Below are 16,453 nucleotides of genomic sequence, written 5' to 3' on the forward strand. Positions count from 1 at the left end.
TAATCCTCTCCATTTCAGACAGTGTCTCACCATCCTTCTTCTTCTGCGCCAGTATGGTCACTTCTTCACCTTTAGGGAGGTCGAGAAGGAAAAGGACGGCCTCTTCTCTTATAATATTTGTGAAATCTACATTATTCACCTATTAAAATAAAAATTTTACAAATTTAAGCTAGCTGTTTTTAGGAATATAAGTGTGTTTATTTACTTAGGAAAGTATTTTCAAAGTCTATCTAATTTGACAATACTATATATTTAACAGGGTAGTTTTTTTTTTTCAACTTTGGAGAGTATAATATTCTCTAATTTAAAATAAACAGACACAAAGTAATAAGAAGGTGAGTAAAAATGTAAATTCAGAGCATTTATAATATAACCTGACATCTATAATAATCTGTTACAAATCTAAGCAATTTAGACCCAAAATGACAATGTGTTTTTACCACTTAAAATCTTTAGATTTAAAATTCTATATTCATTCTACATATAACTAACTTTTTTTTTTTAACTAATTGCTGAAAAGGAAATGACATACCCACAAAACAATCAGATAGACAGTGTATGTATTATGGTGTCCTTATAACAGTAGCATTGTAGGGGTGGCTCTGAGTCTCAAGTCAATATTTATTAAGATTAGTAAATTCCTCCATTCCAAAATGAATTTGAAATGAAATCTATACAATTTTCACCAGTAACTGTGCAGGATTACAAACAGTAGAAACTTTCTCCTACTACCTTTTGGAATTTCTTCTCCACTTAAATAATAGCAACAACAACAACAAAAAGGCCAAAAGGCAAAAAGTCAAAATGCACTACTTACTGTCATGTAAAACCCAAATTGAGCTATTAAGAAGCTGCCCTTAGATGATGTATTCCCCATTTACCTCAAAACAGGATCATGGGATAGTAAGAAAATAAGTGCTGGAATTTCTAATATAGTCAGTCAGCATTATCATCATATTGCGTTCAAATATGACGTAAGTGCAATGAGGACAAGAGATATATTACCAGGAAGAACCTAATACAGTGTCAAAAGAGAATGCTAAGTCAGAGTTGAGGACAAGACTTTTTGACATGCTTAACTTGAAAGGAAAAGAGGACTAGATGAATGCAGCCACAGGGACAGGCCACAAGTACAGGAAACTGCACCAGGCGAAAAGATTCTGGCTGTGGGCTGCTCACTTGAGATGAAGGCCAAGCAACAGAGGTGCAGGCAACACTGATATCGTCCCAAATTACAGAAGTCAAGGCACCAGGAGCTTCAGTTACATGACAGAATCTCAGGGAGAACGCTTTTGAGGATTGACAGGCAAATGCGTCTAAGAAACGACAGAAAACATGAAGCGGAGTTGACACTGTCAGTGACAACCAGGAACACTGAGACTGCGTAGTGGCTAAGTCACACTGTAGGGCCACAGCGATTTAAAAAACAAACTAAACAAAGGAAAACAAAGGCAAGGAAGGAACTCAACCACCCCTTGAATGAGTCAACAGCAAAAGAGAGAAATAGACACTCAAGAACCAGACAGAATTAGAGGAGGGAAAGAGAAGAGATGGACAAAGCTGCAAGACTGTAGAGCAGATGGAAGACTCAATTCAGCACAGGGAGGAGAAGGAGGAGGCTGAAAGCAAGGAGAGACCGGACAAGAACAGGAAATGTACAACCCACACCAGAGAGGATGATGTTCTGATTTAAAAACTGGAACAGAGTTTACCAACCAGATCGAATACATAAAAATATTTGGATCCTCTAAAAAGAGAAGTGAGAGACAGATGAAGACACTATCATTACTAGGAACACAGTCAAGGAAAGGGAGAGAAGAGGAGAAAAACACGTTGGAAATTACATCTAGCCCCTGTTCTCCTGACCTTTGTCAATGACCACCTTCCATGTGGGGTTTGAAAGTTCAAAGCCAAGCAAGTTACAGATCTGCCAATATATCCCATCCTCCTGGATCTGAGCCATGATCTGAAATATGGATGATCCGAGAGGCCAGAACTACAATGAAAACCACGCACTCCCATGGGAAAATAATACCCAAAATTACTGGTCACAAGTTGTGGTCTCTGGCAGTCTTGACAGCTAAAATGTTTAACTGAACTTTTAAAAGACTATTTAGTAGACATTAGAGAGATCTAAAACTTGGTTTCCTAATAGGTGCTGTGAATACCAATGACCAATAAAACATCACTAACAACTAATGAAGCAGCAAACCAGAGAAAAGGGAGAATGGCAGGTGACCAGTCTAACACAAGCTAGATCTAATCAGTTCATAATGTGAAACTTCAGTGGTTCAAGAGACTGTACATAAATTATAATCTAATCACAACAGTCAGTCTGTTATGCCTGGCATCTGGTGATCTAAGACTTTTGAATCCACATAAGATGAGATACTGACATACCCTGAGAATTTGATCACCTTCCTCTAAGCCTTCTTTGGCTGCAGGGCTATCTTCTAGAACGCCAGCTACAAATATTCCGACATCATTTCCACCAGCTAGTCGCAAACCCACACTATCTCCTTTTCTGAATTTTACCAGTTTCATGCTGGGCCTGTTAAAACAGATATTTCATTTCAAACAGTTAAAAGTCACAGCAGGCTGCTACAGCAACAACTACATTCAGAAAGGAATAAAGGACCATCATTTCTAAAGTCCCCTACATAGCACTCATTTATTGGATAAAACCTAGTATAAGAATCCAAAACCAGATTTAATAGACTTAATAATTTCCTATTAGAAAATAAGTTTTGAAATATCTAAATTTGATGGAGAAATAATACTTTTTATGACTACTTTTAATTTCCTTACAAAAGTATTTTCCCTATACTTGAGAAGATATATATGGCAAATTCCCAATAGCTAAAAAACAAAACAAAACAAAAAAGCACTTTTCTACCAGTAGATAAATGAAAGTCTCATTTAATATAAGTAAAAGAAACTGATGCATAAAATTCAGTACTTTTCTTAATATGACAAAATGTACAAGCAGAGTCTGTTACAATCCCTATAACCAATAGGCAGTGGATTTAAATTTGCTCATTGGTAGGTTGCTGTTAGTTCCATTAACCTGTAGCTCTTTTTAACTTTGAAATATAAGAACATTAGATTATTCCGTATTTCTCAATTAGATCTACATCCATCTCTGCCCCTCTTTCCTGCTATTATGCAGCAGGGAGCAAACATTTAAAACACAAAGAATAGCCAGCAGAGAAGATGCTGGGCAATGTGTGCTACACTGCTGTGTGAGTTCTTGTCCTCATCTCTACATTCCTCAACTTCTATCACCTCACTCTCATTATTCTCAATATAAAATGCATACAAAAGAGGTCTTTCCTCTTAATATGTTAACCAATTACCAAATTATCAAAATCTAACACAAAATAAACTACAGTCACATACACAAACAAATGAATTGAGGGAGAATTTTGGTCCTTTTGAACCAACTAATCAAAAGCTGCAATAGCTTCTATAATACTCATCATTGATCTGATCTGGTTTCCTTCCTTTTCTTTTTCTTTTTTTTTTAATTAAAAAAAAAAACAGGGCTGGAAAGATGGCTCAGTGGTTAAGAGCATTGCCTTGCTCTTGCAAAGGTCCTGAGTTCAATTCCCAGCAACCACATGGTGGCTCACAACCATCTGTAATGAGGTCTGGTGCCCTCTTCTGGCCTGCAGGCATACACACAGACAGAATATTGTATACATAATAAATATTTAAAAAATTAAAAACAAAAAACAAAACGGAGTCTCACTGTGTAGCCCTGGCTGTCCTGGAACTCACTCTGTAGACTGACCTCCAAATCACAGAAATCTGCCTGCCTTTGCTTCCCAACTGCTGGAATTAAAGACTTGCCACTATGCCTGGTTATCTGCTTTTTGTTTGTTTGTTTTTTAACCTGGAATGAACCAGCTAGGCATAAAAGTCCAAAGGCCATAGGCTGGACAGGTCACACTCAGTCAGGATTTCTGACACTCTTGGCCCATCCCTGAAAGTATTTATCGGTTATGTTTGTAAATGGTCTGAGTCCTTTAGTTGTGTTGGTGTTCTACTTACTAACCAAGTCAGTTATCTCCTGGATTCCTCACCCAAAAGAACAGATACACAGATCTTTTAAATATTTTCTTGAAAAGCCTCCTCCTCCTCTAATCCTGACTAGTTCAGAGTGTCATAAAGTGGCTGATTGGATCTGAGCTCAGATAAAATCTGGCTTTTGAAAAGCAATGCTAGACAACAGTTTCAGGAAAATGACAAGTTTTATACTCTGCGCTTTCTGCACTGTATCAACTATATGCAGTAACAACACCTATCTAATTTTTTCCTTCAAATTTACTAACTATATTAAATAAAAGACTTTCACGGCTCAGTTACTAATACTGTGGACATCCTCAAGTCTTGTGCATTCCAGAGATGCGGCTCTTCACTATCTTCTACAGTTTCAAGCAATCCCAAGGGGGAAAGAAACTAGGCCTTTCATTTTGTGTATTTCAATCATCCATTACTAATACTAATACTAAAAATCTACTGTTTTAAATTTGTACGATACTCACCTACTTCTGAAGCTATCTGCTTTTGCTTAGGTACTGAGGGAATTACCTATACATTATTTTTTGTATAGAAAATACTAAGGGTGGGGAGAGTTCTTGGTCTACTGCACCTTAGTGAATGTGTTTATTTCAGGTATTAATACATCATATCCTTTTTGTTACAGAAGGAACAAATTTAAAGACTATGAAGGCTTAAAATTTGCTCACAATATTTATATTAAGCCTACTTATACATTAATAAACAAATGGTATGGACTCTCAACTAATTCTGGAACAGCTCTTTCAACCAGAAATCACTTTCCTCCAGGCAGCATGTTGCGACACTCCTGGCTGGTACAACTGAAGATGTGCTACTGGTACTGTACCAGGACTTTGCACATAAGCATGTCACACCACAGGAGGTCCACAGTAAACAGACAGCAGCCTAAGAGGCCAGTGATGGTCAACAGGTATTTCTCTTTTAAGAATGCCAGGGCATAGAAAGCTTGTGGATATTCTGCTATCTTACTCTTTAATTACTGATCTAAGAACTAGGTAAGAGAAGGTGGGAATTAAAAAAACAAAAGGTTGCTTTGTTGTTAGTCATAGTACTACAAGTACTACACAATGCTATATGAACAAGACTTTCAATTCTTATGCTGAGAAATGTCTAATAAACACAAAGGACAGTGTGGCTTGAAAATTCCATTACCGAAGTATCCCATCTTCATGAGTTGAATTAGGCAGAACACCATCAGAAGGACTGACGGGTAAATCCACATCTGGTTGTCCAACTTGGGCATACACGGGCTTTGGTTCTAAGAGAAAGAAAGTTTAAATTGTACAGGACTTACTTAAGCCTCACAAGATGAGGGCAGGCAGAAGAGTAACAGAGATAATTATCAAAGCGTCCGTACTCTTCATTCTGCAAAAACTTCTTTCCTAATATCCACATTCCTGCCACTAGCCAACTAGAATAAGGCAGACACAAGAGAATTAAATAATTCTGTTTTTAAAGTTTTCAAGGCAATCTAATATTCCCCCATCCCATCCTGCGGTACGGTGTGAAGAACTCAGGCCTAGCGACAACTTGGCAAGCACTCTGACATTTATCTTTAATGAGCAGTGTTGGAATAGCCTTACTCTCTGCAAGCAGCTGTTACACACGAATAATTTATATTTAGAAAGTAAAAACATTCACGAAGGTTACTATCTATGCTAATTCTTACCCTAATAAGAAAAAAGCTGGAAGGTATATACAGAAAAATTCACATTGGTAACAATAACTGCATCTTTCAAATTGTCCACAAACACTGAGAGTTGCTGTTGCTGACAGCAAAGGTGTTTTTGGTTATGCTCACCTGGAAGAGTAGGTGTTTGCTTCTCGTTTTTTTCAACTGTCACTTCTTCCACTGCTTTGGCTGTATGGTCATCTATATGCTTTACAGGAGTTGAGACAGCCCCGGGTTTAGAAATTCTCTCTTCCTCTCTGCTCCGGAGACTAATTATTACAGTAAGAACATGAAGAGAGTGAGGGTGATTTTGGAAAGCACTTCATGAAAACAGAATAAACAAAGCAACTTCTAAACCAGGGGAAACGGGTGTTTTCAGTTACCAAAGGTAGTAATTAAAACTAGGATGGGGCAGGCAACATGACTTGGTGGGTCAAGATACTTGCAACCAAGCTTGCTGACCCGAGCTTTATTGCTAGACCCACATGGCAGAAAGAGAACAACACCTATAAGTTGTATGCAGACATTCAGACATGAATGCATGTACAAATTAGTGAAGGCTTTGAGCCATGTTTATCTATCACATTCTTCATTGCCCTGAAGCAAACATCAGGCTCCAAAGAGCTAGCAAGACCCGCCTTAAGGCCTTCCATTCTTCCTCAGAAGAGTATAGATAAGTATGTATTTTTTTAAAAAAAGAAAAACACCTGCTTTATTTGTGTGCATTTGTGAGTGCATATGCACATTGTGTGTGTTATCACCAACACCATGGTGCACATGTGGAGACGACAGGATAACTCTCTGGAGTGATTTCTCTACGACCTTCCTATGGGGTCCAAGGATTAAATGTTGGTCAACCAGGCTTCCCTGGTAAGTACCGTTAACCACTGAACCATCTTGCTGACCTGTTTTTGCTTTGTTGTTGTTTTAACTTGTATATAACATGGCGCCATTGTGTGAGAGATTTAGGGTTGGCTAAAAGCCCTATAAAAAATGGTTGTTAAAAACTAGGTATAAAATAAGAGTCGGAAGAAATTTTTACACTCCACATAAATGTACTCATTGGAAATAAAAGTTCTTTAGCCTATCAACTATATAAACAAAGTAGCAAATTAACACATACATCAATCAGATCAGCAAAGAGTAAAAATAAGTGAAAATCTGCAGGCAGAAGGGCCTGAAGACCCTTCAGGTCTTGGCTTGTATCCCCCTGGAATGCTTCTACACAGTGAGCACTGGACTTGGCAGCGAGTGGCTTATCCAAGTTACTCTCAAACAGCTGTGTACCACAAGGCTTCCAAATGAGATGCCTCTCACAAGTGTCCTTCCCAGACCCTCTAGATAGCAAACACCCAGCAAGTTTACCAACAATACACTATAAATTCTCTGAACATTCCGTGAATCAGAGGCTGAGCCCTATCCAAGAAAGACACAGTGCACTACCACCCTAGGCCTGGGACCCAAGGTGCTGCCTCTTCTGTTGGCACTCCATCTCAGAGCCTGGTGAAAAAACAGTTCTCTGTGTCTGTAGTTTTTATATTTAGACTTATCTTTACTTCCTAGTAGCCAATGTGTTATAGTTCTCCTTTTTAAATTTTTGGGTTCTTTAAATTGTTCCCATAAACTGCATTCACTCCGCTGATCATATCCTAAATGCTATGTTACGCCAGGCTGCCTACTAATGAAGCTTTCCCTCGTACTTCTAGCACTCAAGTACCCTCAACGGATCTACACTAAAGACATCAGGAAGTTATGCAGGCTTGCCTTGAGCTTGCTCTGTACTGATGTAGCCAGGCCTTGAACTTGTGATGGATTCTTTTGCCCAGTATCCCAAGTAGCTGAAATCAGAGGCCTAAACCACCAGGCCTGACCATGTGTGAGTGCGTGTGTGTTGGATGGGGAGTTAGCTATATGAAATATAACTCATTCTGAATGAAAGTGAGCTTCAGGGAACAATTTAGAAATGTATCTTATGGCACTACTTTGCATAAAGCTGAGAGGGAGAGAGACCCCTTGTCTCTGTGTGCAAGCAGAGGTTAACATCTACAATCACTCTACCTTTTTTTTTTTTTTTTTTTTTTTTTTTGAGATAGTGTCTCACTGAGCCTGGAATTCAGACATTTGGCTAGACTGGCTGGCTGGTGAGCCCCAGTGTTCTGGCTGCCTGTGTCCCCAAAGTCACTACACCAGAATTTTTATGGGTGCTAAGGGCCCACACTCAGGTCCTTCCACTTTTGTAGCAAGCACTTCACTGATTAAGCCATCTCTCCAGTAGAGTTTTCTGTAGTAGTCCTTGATCAAAACAGATTAGTTCACTCAAATCCAAAGGGGACAAAAAAATCTTTGCTGTTTAAAAATATAAATTCTGTGGGAATAAAAGAAAAAAATTACACCTATTATTTTGTGGGGTTTTTGGGGGGGTTCAATGCCACAAAATACACGTGAAGATCTGAGGATAACTTTTATGAGTGTTTTCTCCTTTCAGCACGTGGGCTCTAGGTATTCAACAAAGACTGTTAGGATTCGATGGTAAGTGTGTATACCCATAAACCATCATGATAGCCCAAAACAGACAATTTTAATAACAAGACAGCCCCAAACACTTAATTTTAGTAAGAAACAACTGAAGAAAGACTTAAATTTTAGAGAGCCTTTTCCTGACTGATGCATTAGGCTTTTGTTGGTGGTACAATTATCATGCACTATGATACTGTCTAGAGCAAACAGTTTGCTGTGTCCTGTGGGTTTTACAGCCAGAGAACAATATCACGGTGATCTTACTTTCTCTCAAGGGCAACAGGACTTTTCTACAGTTCTTCATCTGTAAATAAGTTTGTTCATACAGTGCCTACCTTTTAAATGTCTATTTTCTCTTCAGCATCGTCATGTCTTGGCTCTGACTGAGCAGAAAAATGGCCTTATTCCAGACCATTGCACAAAGCCTAACAACACTGCAGTTACCACTGAGGACTAAGAGGAGCGGTTGCCTCACCAAGTTCATCACTACCATCAATATCCACCCACTTTGAAATGGTAAATATAATAAACAGTTTTGTAGAACATCCTGATGAAAAAGAAGCTCTTAGTGGTCCGTCCTTTAGTGGACTATTTTTTTTTTTTTTAAAGCATTGCTACACTATCACTAACCAAATTTTCCAAAACAAAGTAATCTTCTTTGAATGTCTAATCACTCTAAGGTTCTTGAAAGCTGGCCACATGGCTCCTTTTGCTGTTCGTCCAACAAGTCAAGTGTTTCCATTTCGGGAGCAGCACATTATGTCTTATTCTGGAATGATCTTGATGCTGCTGGTTTTCTTCTCATCACTGAAGCTGACAGAACTAGAGAAGGCTCCCTCCCTTCCTAAGCACTCTACCACAGACTTACCCTCCCTTATATCACCCAATAGTCTGTACTGCTAAGCAATAGCAAAAATTACTTCTTACATTTTAAAATTTACTTGCTCTATTCATTTGTATGAAAACTCAAGCAACTCAGATTTGCCTGGTCTGTTCCAGACATTTATAGTAAGGCATTGCTAATAATACAAATGAACATCAATTAAAATCTGTCCCACTCAAAAACAATTATATCCATCAAGTTGTAAAAAGCCATGGGGAAAAGCCATCAGTTATAAGCTGCACTGAACACTTATGAATCGCAACTTGTTTCTTGCCTTTTCCTGCATGGTGGAACTAGAGAATGACGTGAGAGCAGAGCCAGAAACAAAGTGTGTATGATAAAGAAACCAATATAAAATAGAAATATGAAACCTTTTTTAACAAAAGATTAAAACTTCTAAAACTCAGTCCATACGGCTGAAAGGACAGATCAGTGGGTAAAGGTACCTGCCAACAAGCCTGATAGTCTGTTTAAGTCTTAGGATCCACATATGGAGAGACATGGATGCCACGAGTTGTTCTCTGCCCTTCAAACATGCACTGTGGCGCATGCCTGACCACATACATTCTTGTCTCCCCCCCCCCCCCCCGCAACACACACACATGCGTGCATGCAAAACAAAAAAAACAGAAAAATTATTTTTAAAAAATCAGTAAGTAAAATCACCACTGCAATTATGAAATAGCAGAAAACGTTCAAATGACAAATTAATATGTTTCAGTAACTAAAACTAAAGAAAACAAGTACAATATCTGAAAAAATTACATTTAATGCAATTAAGGAATACTTAAGGTTCTGGGCAGTGGTGGTTGCATGCCTTTAATACTGGCACTCGGGAGGCAGAGGCAGGCGGATCTCTGTGAGTTCGAGGCCAGCCTGATCTATAGAGTGAGTTCCAGGACAGGCTCCAAAGCTACAGAGAAATCCTGTCTCGAAAAACCAATAGATTAGATAGATGGATGGATGGATGGATGGATGGATGGATGGATGGATAGATGGATGGATGAAAAGGGATGCTTATGGCTCTATAAAAAGTCTCTTCTAAAGAAAACTATCACACTTTGCAGAAGGTGTCAACAAGGAAAGCAACCTCAACACACACCCATTCGTAAGGAAGTCAGATGACTCATCTGCAGAAAAGCGGAAGGTACTAAAGATCGTATGTCAAGCTAAACTCATAGAGGAAAATACCCTTTGCTTCCACTTACCCATGGAACGTAAACTGGTAATATGTATGACATCAAAGTAGAAGGAGACCACTTGGGAAGGGCAAAGGACAAGGAGGAAAAGTGGTGAAAAGAGAGGGCAATAGTGTGACTATGACAAACTACATGGTATACTTCATTATACCACGAAAACATCATTTTAGAACTCTACTTTGTATAGTAATTTCAGACTAATGAAATTCTTATTTATTTACTGTGGTGGTCTGAATGAGAATGGCTCCCAAAGGCTCATATATTTGAATACTTGAGTCTCCAATTGATGAAACTGTTTGGGGAGGATTAGGTGTCACTTCTCCCAGTTTGAGACAGGTCTTTTTGTTGTCCTGCCACATGTATCCCACATTTGCTTGCCTGCAAGCTTCTGGGACTCCAGTCTCCACCTCTCACCTTGTTATAGAACCAGGCCTGGACTCTACATGGCTTCCTGGGATTTGAACTCAGATTCCCCTTACACAGTGAGAATTTTAAGCACTGAGCCATCTTTTGGGCCCAATACAGAAAACGTTTAGAAACTACTACTACTACTAATTAACAACTAATTACCACCACAACAAAACATCTTGTCATTTAAAGCCACAGCTCTCAGAATTCTAATGCTGTGTGCAGACTATAACAGCTATGAGGGCTGGATCCTTGTCTAACACCTGAGTTTAAGTTGGCAATGTCTTGCTCAAGTGTGTGTGTAATATCACCACCAAACATGTGGTTAGGTCATGCACTGTGTCAGCAAAGCTGCCACTACACTCAGGATTTGATGTACCCATTTCTTTCAGGAGGAACAAACAGTAAGAATGAGAACATTTAAGACTGTTACAAACTCAATTTTTTGAAAGCAGTACTTTCAACTACCTCAGAAGCAACTATTTTCAATAAAAAGGGTACATAAATATGATTGTTTTACATATAAATGGCTTGGGTCTCAGGTAAGCTGTTAAGTTTTGTGGAATAAATAAGTATAATACAAAATGTAAATGTGGACAATTCAATTCTGTTCTATTAGTCAGAGCTTTTACTGTAACATGTGTTTTCATTACTGTTCCTGTTTACATGTGATTGTGGGAGTCACTTCAGACAGAAAAGACAAGCATAACTTGTCAGACGAACTGGGACGCTATAATTTTAAAAAGCCAAAGAACTGAAGCTACATCTAAAACACTTAAGGCTCCTAGAAGGGAGTAGACATGATGATATGACTGGAAGATAAATAATATTAATAATAATTTGTTGAGTTTTCAAAATAAGGTTAAAGGTGCCAAGTTGTTAGTCTAAATAAAACAAAATAACAGAAAGAACTTTCTTTCAAATTAATACTATAATGAGACTGATTTACCCTTAATGAATGCCTACCCATTAAGACAGTAACAACAACAGAAGTAGTAGTATGGCACACCTTTAGTCCCAGCACTCGGAGACAGGAAGATGGATCTTTGTGAGTTCCAGACAAGCCTGGTCTGCAGAGTGAGTTCCAGGACAGCCAGAACTACAGTGTGACCTTGTGTCAAGAAGGAAAGTAACAACAAATGACCATGGTTCAGAGGAAGACAGAACCCAAGGTACTCAGCCTTTGACACTGCAACATAATGTCACCTACAAAGTTCACACTCAAGTGTGTAACAGTTACCACCCTATCAGTCACTATGGAATCAGCACAGAGATTCCTCAAGAAGTTAAAAACAGAACTTCTATACGACCCAGCTATATCCTTTTCAGATATAAATTCAAGTACTCAGACACCTTCCTACCCATGACAGCATTCTCCCCAAGAGACAAATTACGGAGTTAGCCTAGCTGTCTACTAACAGATGAGAGGATAAAGTCCCCCACCACCCACCACCACCACCACAAATTTTACTCAGGCACAAAGAACAACACCCCGTCACCTCCAGGAAAATAGGCAGGAGTGTACCCTATCATGTTAAGTGACAGATAAAACAGCCTCACAGACAGAATCTCTTGTTTTCAGTCACACATGGAATTTAGTTTTAAAAAGACTTGAAAAAGAAGAGAACTACTATGGAGTTGGAAGGGGAAAGGAAACAATGGAGTAAAGCCCAGTACTTTGGACAATATATGCTAATAAGTAACAAACCAAACAACACAATTAAAAAAAAAATTCCTAAGATTTAGAATCTGTTTTCACTCAAAAGTGGTTAAATTGTTGAGACTCTAATTGCTACTCTTCCTTTTCTTAAAGGAAAACCATGTGGAATCTGTCAGGTATCAGCAGTTTGCAGGTGAAAGAGATGTGCTAATTACAGTTGCCCCCATGATATCCCATCAGAGAGCCATCCCCAAGTCCATTTGTGGCTGAATCCCCTTCAAAGTAACAGGATCTCCATGATAGGAACAACAACAGGATATCCAAGAGTCCCAGTGAGAGTCCATTATCAATACTGTAGCAGAAGCCAGAGGCCTAGAACCAGGACTCAAAGCAATGCACACTTACAAGTGAAGATGAATAGATTAGAGGGTAAACTGTCTAACTCAACGGGTCACACTACAGCTTCCACAGAGAGATTCTTCTTCCTTTTTTTTTTTTTTTTTTTTTTTTTAAAAATTCTCTTTTGTTGTGGGGGATTCAAGGGCAGAGGGTAGATTCGAGGAAATGGCAAAAAAAGTGGGATCAGGATGCACCATGTGAAATTCACAAAGAATCAATAAGAGTTAAAACAAAACAAACAAACAAACAAAAAAAAGCAGGTTGAGTAGGCCAAAGAGTAAGGCTCCATGTCTGGTTTTATGTGGTACTGGGGGAAATCAAACCCAGGACTTTATGCATGCTAGACAAGGACTCTACCAACGGAACTATACCCCATCCCATATAGTACTGTTTAATAAGCACTGAAAGCTCTCAGTCTTCTCTTGCCTGCTCACTTTTCTAAAGACACACACTCCAGTTCTTAGCCCTTCTTCAAACAGTTTCTCTTAACAATTTCTGTGACTTCTAAGGTTTTGGGTAACATCTGCATGCAGATAAATCTAAAGGCAACACTTTCTGGCTATAATTTGTCTCTTCAGCTATAAGACTAAACTTTCTTTTTGTCCCTACCTTTACTGTGATATAATCAACAAAATTACATTTAAGGTGTTCAATGTGACTACTTGGATATGTGTATCGTTGGAAATTACAACAATTAAGACACCTCAAATATTAGTATATGGATGAGAATACTTAAGATTTTTACTAAAATTCAAGTATGTATTATTAGGTATAGTTATTATAATGTACATTTCCAAAACCTATACTCTTGTGACCAACACCTTCTCCACTTCTTTCATTGCCAACCTTCTTTCCTCTTTCTGTGAGGTCAACTGTCTTTGCTTCCAGAGATGAGATCACAGATGTGTTTCCTGTGCCACAGCACTATCAAGGCATGTCCATGTTACCGACAGCGATGGAGCTCCTCCTTCAACACTGAACTCCATTACATATGCCTGTCCATGTGTTTTTATCCATGATAGATGAGTTGTCTCTTTACTGCAGTTACTATAAATAAAGATCTACCCCAATGTAGGGTTGCAGATACTTAAGGATAGTCACTTTCTCTCTGCTGGACAGACATTCAGGAGGAGGGTCTTACAGTGGTTCTAGTCTTCATTTTATGAGAAACCTCCAAACTAAACTAATCTTTCCTAATGGCCATAAACTAGAACAGTCATGTCCTCTTGTTTATGTACTGTCTAGAGCTGCTTCTGAGCTACAAGCCAGAGCTGATATAGTAACAAATACTTCCTGGCTTGCCTACTTATTAAATGTACCACCCAGCACCTTCAATGTGTTCTATTTAGTGATTAAACTGAGGAAAAAAACAGACCCAATCTTAAAATAAAAGAAAAATCTACCTTCTAATTTTCTGTATAAACAGCTCTAATGCATTGTGTTGCAAATAAGACTGTTAGTACCTGCCATTGCTGGGCTGCTGTGGAGACTGTCTGGAATGATCAGAGGGCTCTGAGCGCTGGTCAGGAGACCGTGACTGGCTGCGGCGGGGAGGCCTGTCGTGGGAGCGACCTGAATGGTCTGATGCTAGTGATTGAATTTCTGAAATATCTGTTAAAAAGAAGGGTATTTTCCCATGAAATAATTATAATAAAGTATAAAGCATTCAAATGATATAAACCAGAATTATATTTCACAAAGTGATTTAAGCATTTATATTATCTCCAGTTATAAAACCAAAACCATAGTGAACAACATACAAAGCATTTGTGTGAAGTGACAAAGACAGACAAAACATAAACACACACACACACAAATGTACATATAGGTTTTAGATCCCTGAAAACTATCATTTCACTCAAACATACCCAATCCTCTAGTACTTAAACCAGTCAATTGCAACCCTCCAGCAGAAGGGCACTCACCGTCTCTTTCAGAGGCATTAGCAGAATGGATGCTGTCAGAAAGATCAGGGACATTCAATAAGGTGGCCCGCTCATCTCTTTGAACTACCATTTTTAACTTGCCTTTAGACCTTTCTATCAATGTCTTTGCATCTGTCAATGACATATTTTCTGTCACAGTACCATTTATCTACAACAGAAAAGAAAGGATAAGTTAAAAAATAACAACAAAGTACAAAAAGTCTAATCTACTACAGGGAGAAACACGCTCCTCAGATCACTGGAAGACCTAATACCACCTTTATACTTTCTAAATCACCAATAGCATCCTAGAAGCAAACTAGAAAGCATTCCAACAGTATCTAGAACAATTACCAAAATGATCCTGGTGAATCATATATATTTTCAAGATTCAATTCTCTCATGTTAACACCCAACCTCACAATGGGCATGGCAAATGCTGATTACTCTCTCTGGCAAAACTGCTTCAAACACAAGCAGAGGTTACACAATAACTCTAAAATTTGTTTTTTGTTTCAGTTCATTATAATATATAATGTGACTATACCTTTAAGACAACATCCCCTTCTTGAATGTTACCATCTCTTGCTGCCAAACTATCTTGTGAAATTTCCTTTACGAATATATGGCTGGCCAGTCGAAGACCATATTCTGGAAGAAAACATTTAAATATCTTTAGTTCAAAATCCTAAAACAATTAAGTACAGTTTAAATTGTAAGATTAAAATTACTACTGGCTTTATGATCTATGCTGCACCTAAGACCATTATCTTTAAATCATCAAAAGTCTGTAATGTTGGGAAAAGGCAAAGTAAAACATGGTTTAAACAGAACATTATGTGTCCCTCCCCATCTTACTGAAAAGAAGCCCTAAAAGATAGTAGCCATTTTTTTGTCTGACTGTGTGATGGCATACTATTGTCTTACAGTGTTTAAAAGTGACCTGCTTGATGCTTAAAAAACTTTGTAGTCCAACAATACTTTTGATGACTGTTATAAATCAAATACTAGCTTTGTTTTCCTTAGCTCTTAGGTGTGTTCAAACCAAGAGAAACTCAAGAACTTGAATGCATTCTACTAATTCTTGCGACAGTTCACCATTAGTCAAGCAGATGTGAATAGGAGTCAATACACACACAGTGCTCTCTCATTCAGCCTCCAATGGTGATTTCAGCTGTGGGTGGATATGTGGTCAGAGTTAAAGAAATTACAAAAAATGTATTGTAAAACAAGCCCCCAAGCCAGGTGTGGTAGAGTACACCTGTGACACCCACACTCAGTGGTTGAGACAGGACAGAACTGTGTGGACCACATTTTAAGATTCTATCTCAGAGAGACAAATAAAACAAAAGCTTTAAATACCAGTCCTGTGTTAGTAAGAAAAGAAATGCTCTTGGTCAGTAAAAGGAGAGAGGAGGACTCTAAGATTCACTGCATTTTAAAAGAAACAAACTTAAACAAAAACCCAAACTAAAAAGTCAAGATGAAAAACAAAAAGTAATCTGCAATAAATTATGAAGCCTGTCGTGCAAAAGTCTAAATGTTCTATCACAGTTAGTTTATCCAAGGAGTATATACAGAAGCAGGGCTAGTACCCAGGTTAAAAAAAAAAAGGGGGGAGGGCAGGGGCGGATAGTGACTGAAGATCCAGGTAGGCAATGTTAAGTGCTTTGAAAACAGTCATTTCATCCGAGAAAAACACAGGAC

At 38.4% G+C, this 16,453-nt stretch overlaps 1 protein-coding gene across 7 annotated transcripts in view; it reads right to left on the minus strand.

The window, feature by feature from the left end:
- The window catches only part of Tjp1 (tight junction protein 1), a 240,389-nt gene that overhangs the window by 27,730 nt on the left and 196,206 nt on the right, over positions 1–16,453 (minus strand). For all 7 annotated transcript variants that reach the window (XM_050149120.1, XM_050149118.1, XM_050149117.1 and 4 more), the window contains 7 exons: positions 15,294–15,397; positions 14,747–14,915; positions 14,285–14,432; positions 5,885–6,024; positions 5,236–5,341; positions 2,401–2,551; positions 31–139 (listed from right to left, as the gene is read on the minus strand). In XM_050149120.1, the coding sequence (XP_050005077.1) occupies positions 31–139; positions 2,401–2,551; positions 5,236–5,341; positions 5,885–6,024; positions 14,285–14,432; positions 14,747–14,915; positions 15,294–15,397 (927 nt within the window). The remainder of the gene's footprint in view (positions 1–30; positions 140–2,400; positions 2,552–5,235; positions 5,342–5,884; positions 6,025–14,284; positions 14,433–14,746; positions 14,916–15,293; positions 15,398–16,453) is intronic.

Source organism: Alexandromys fortis, unplaced genomic scaffold (genome assembly GCF_014885135.2).
Source record: "Alexandromys fortis isolate MF-2015 unplaced genomic scaffold, M_Fortis_MF-2015_v1.1 scaffold_67, whole genome shotgun sequence".
Lineage (NCBI taxonomy): Eukaryota > Metazoa > Chordata > Mammalia > Rodentia > Cricetidae > Alexandromys > Alexandromys fortis.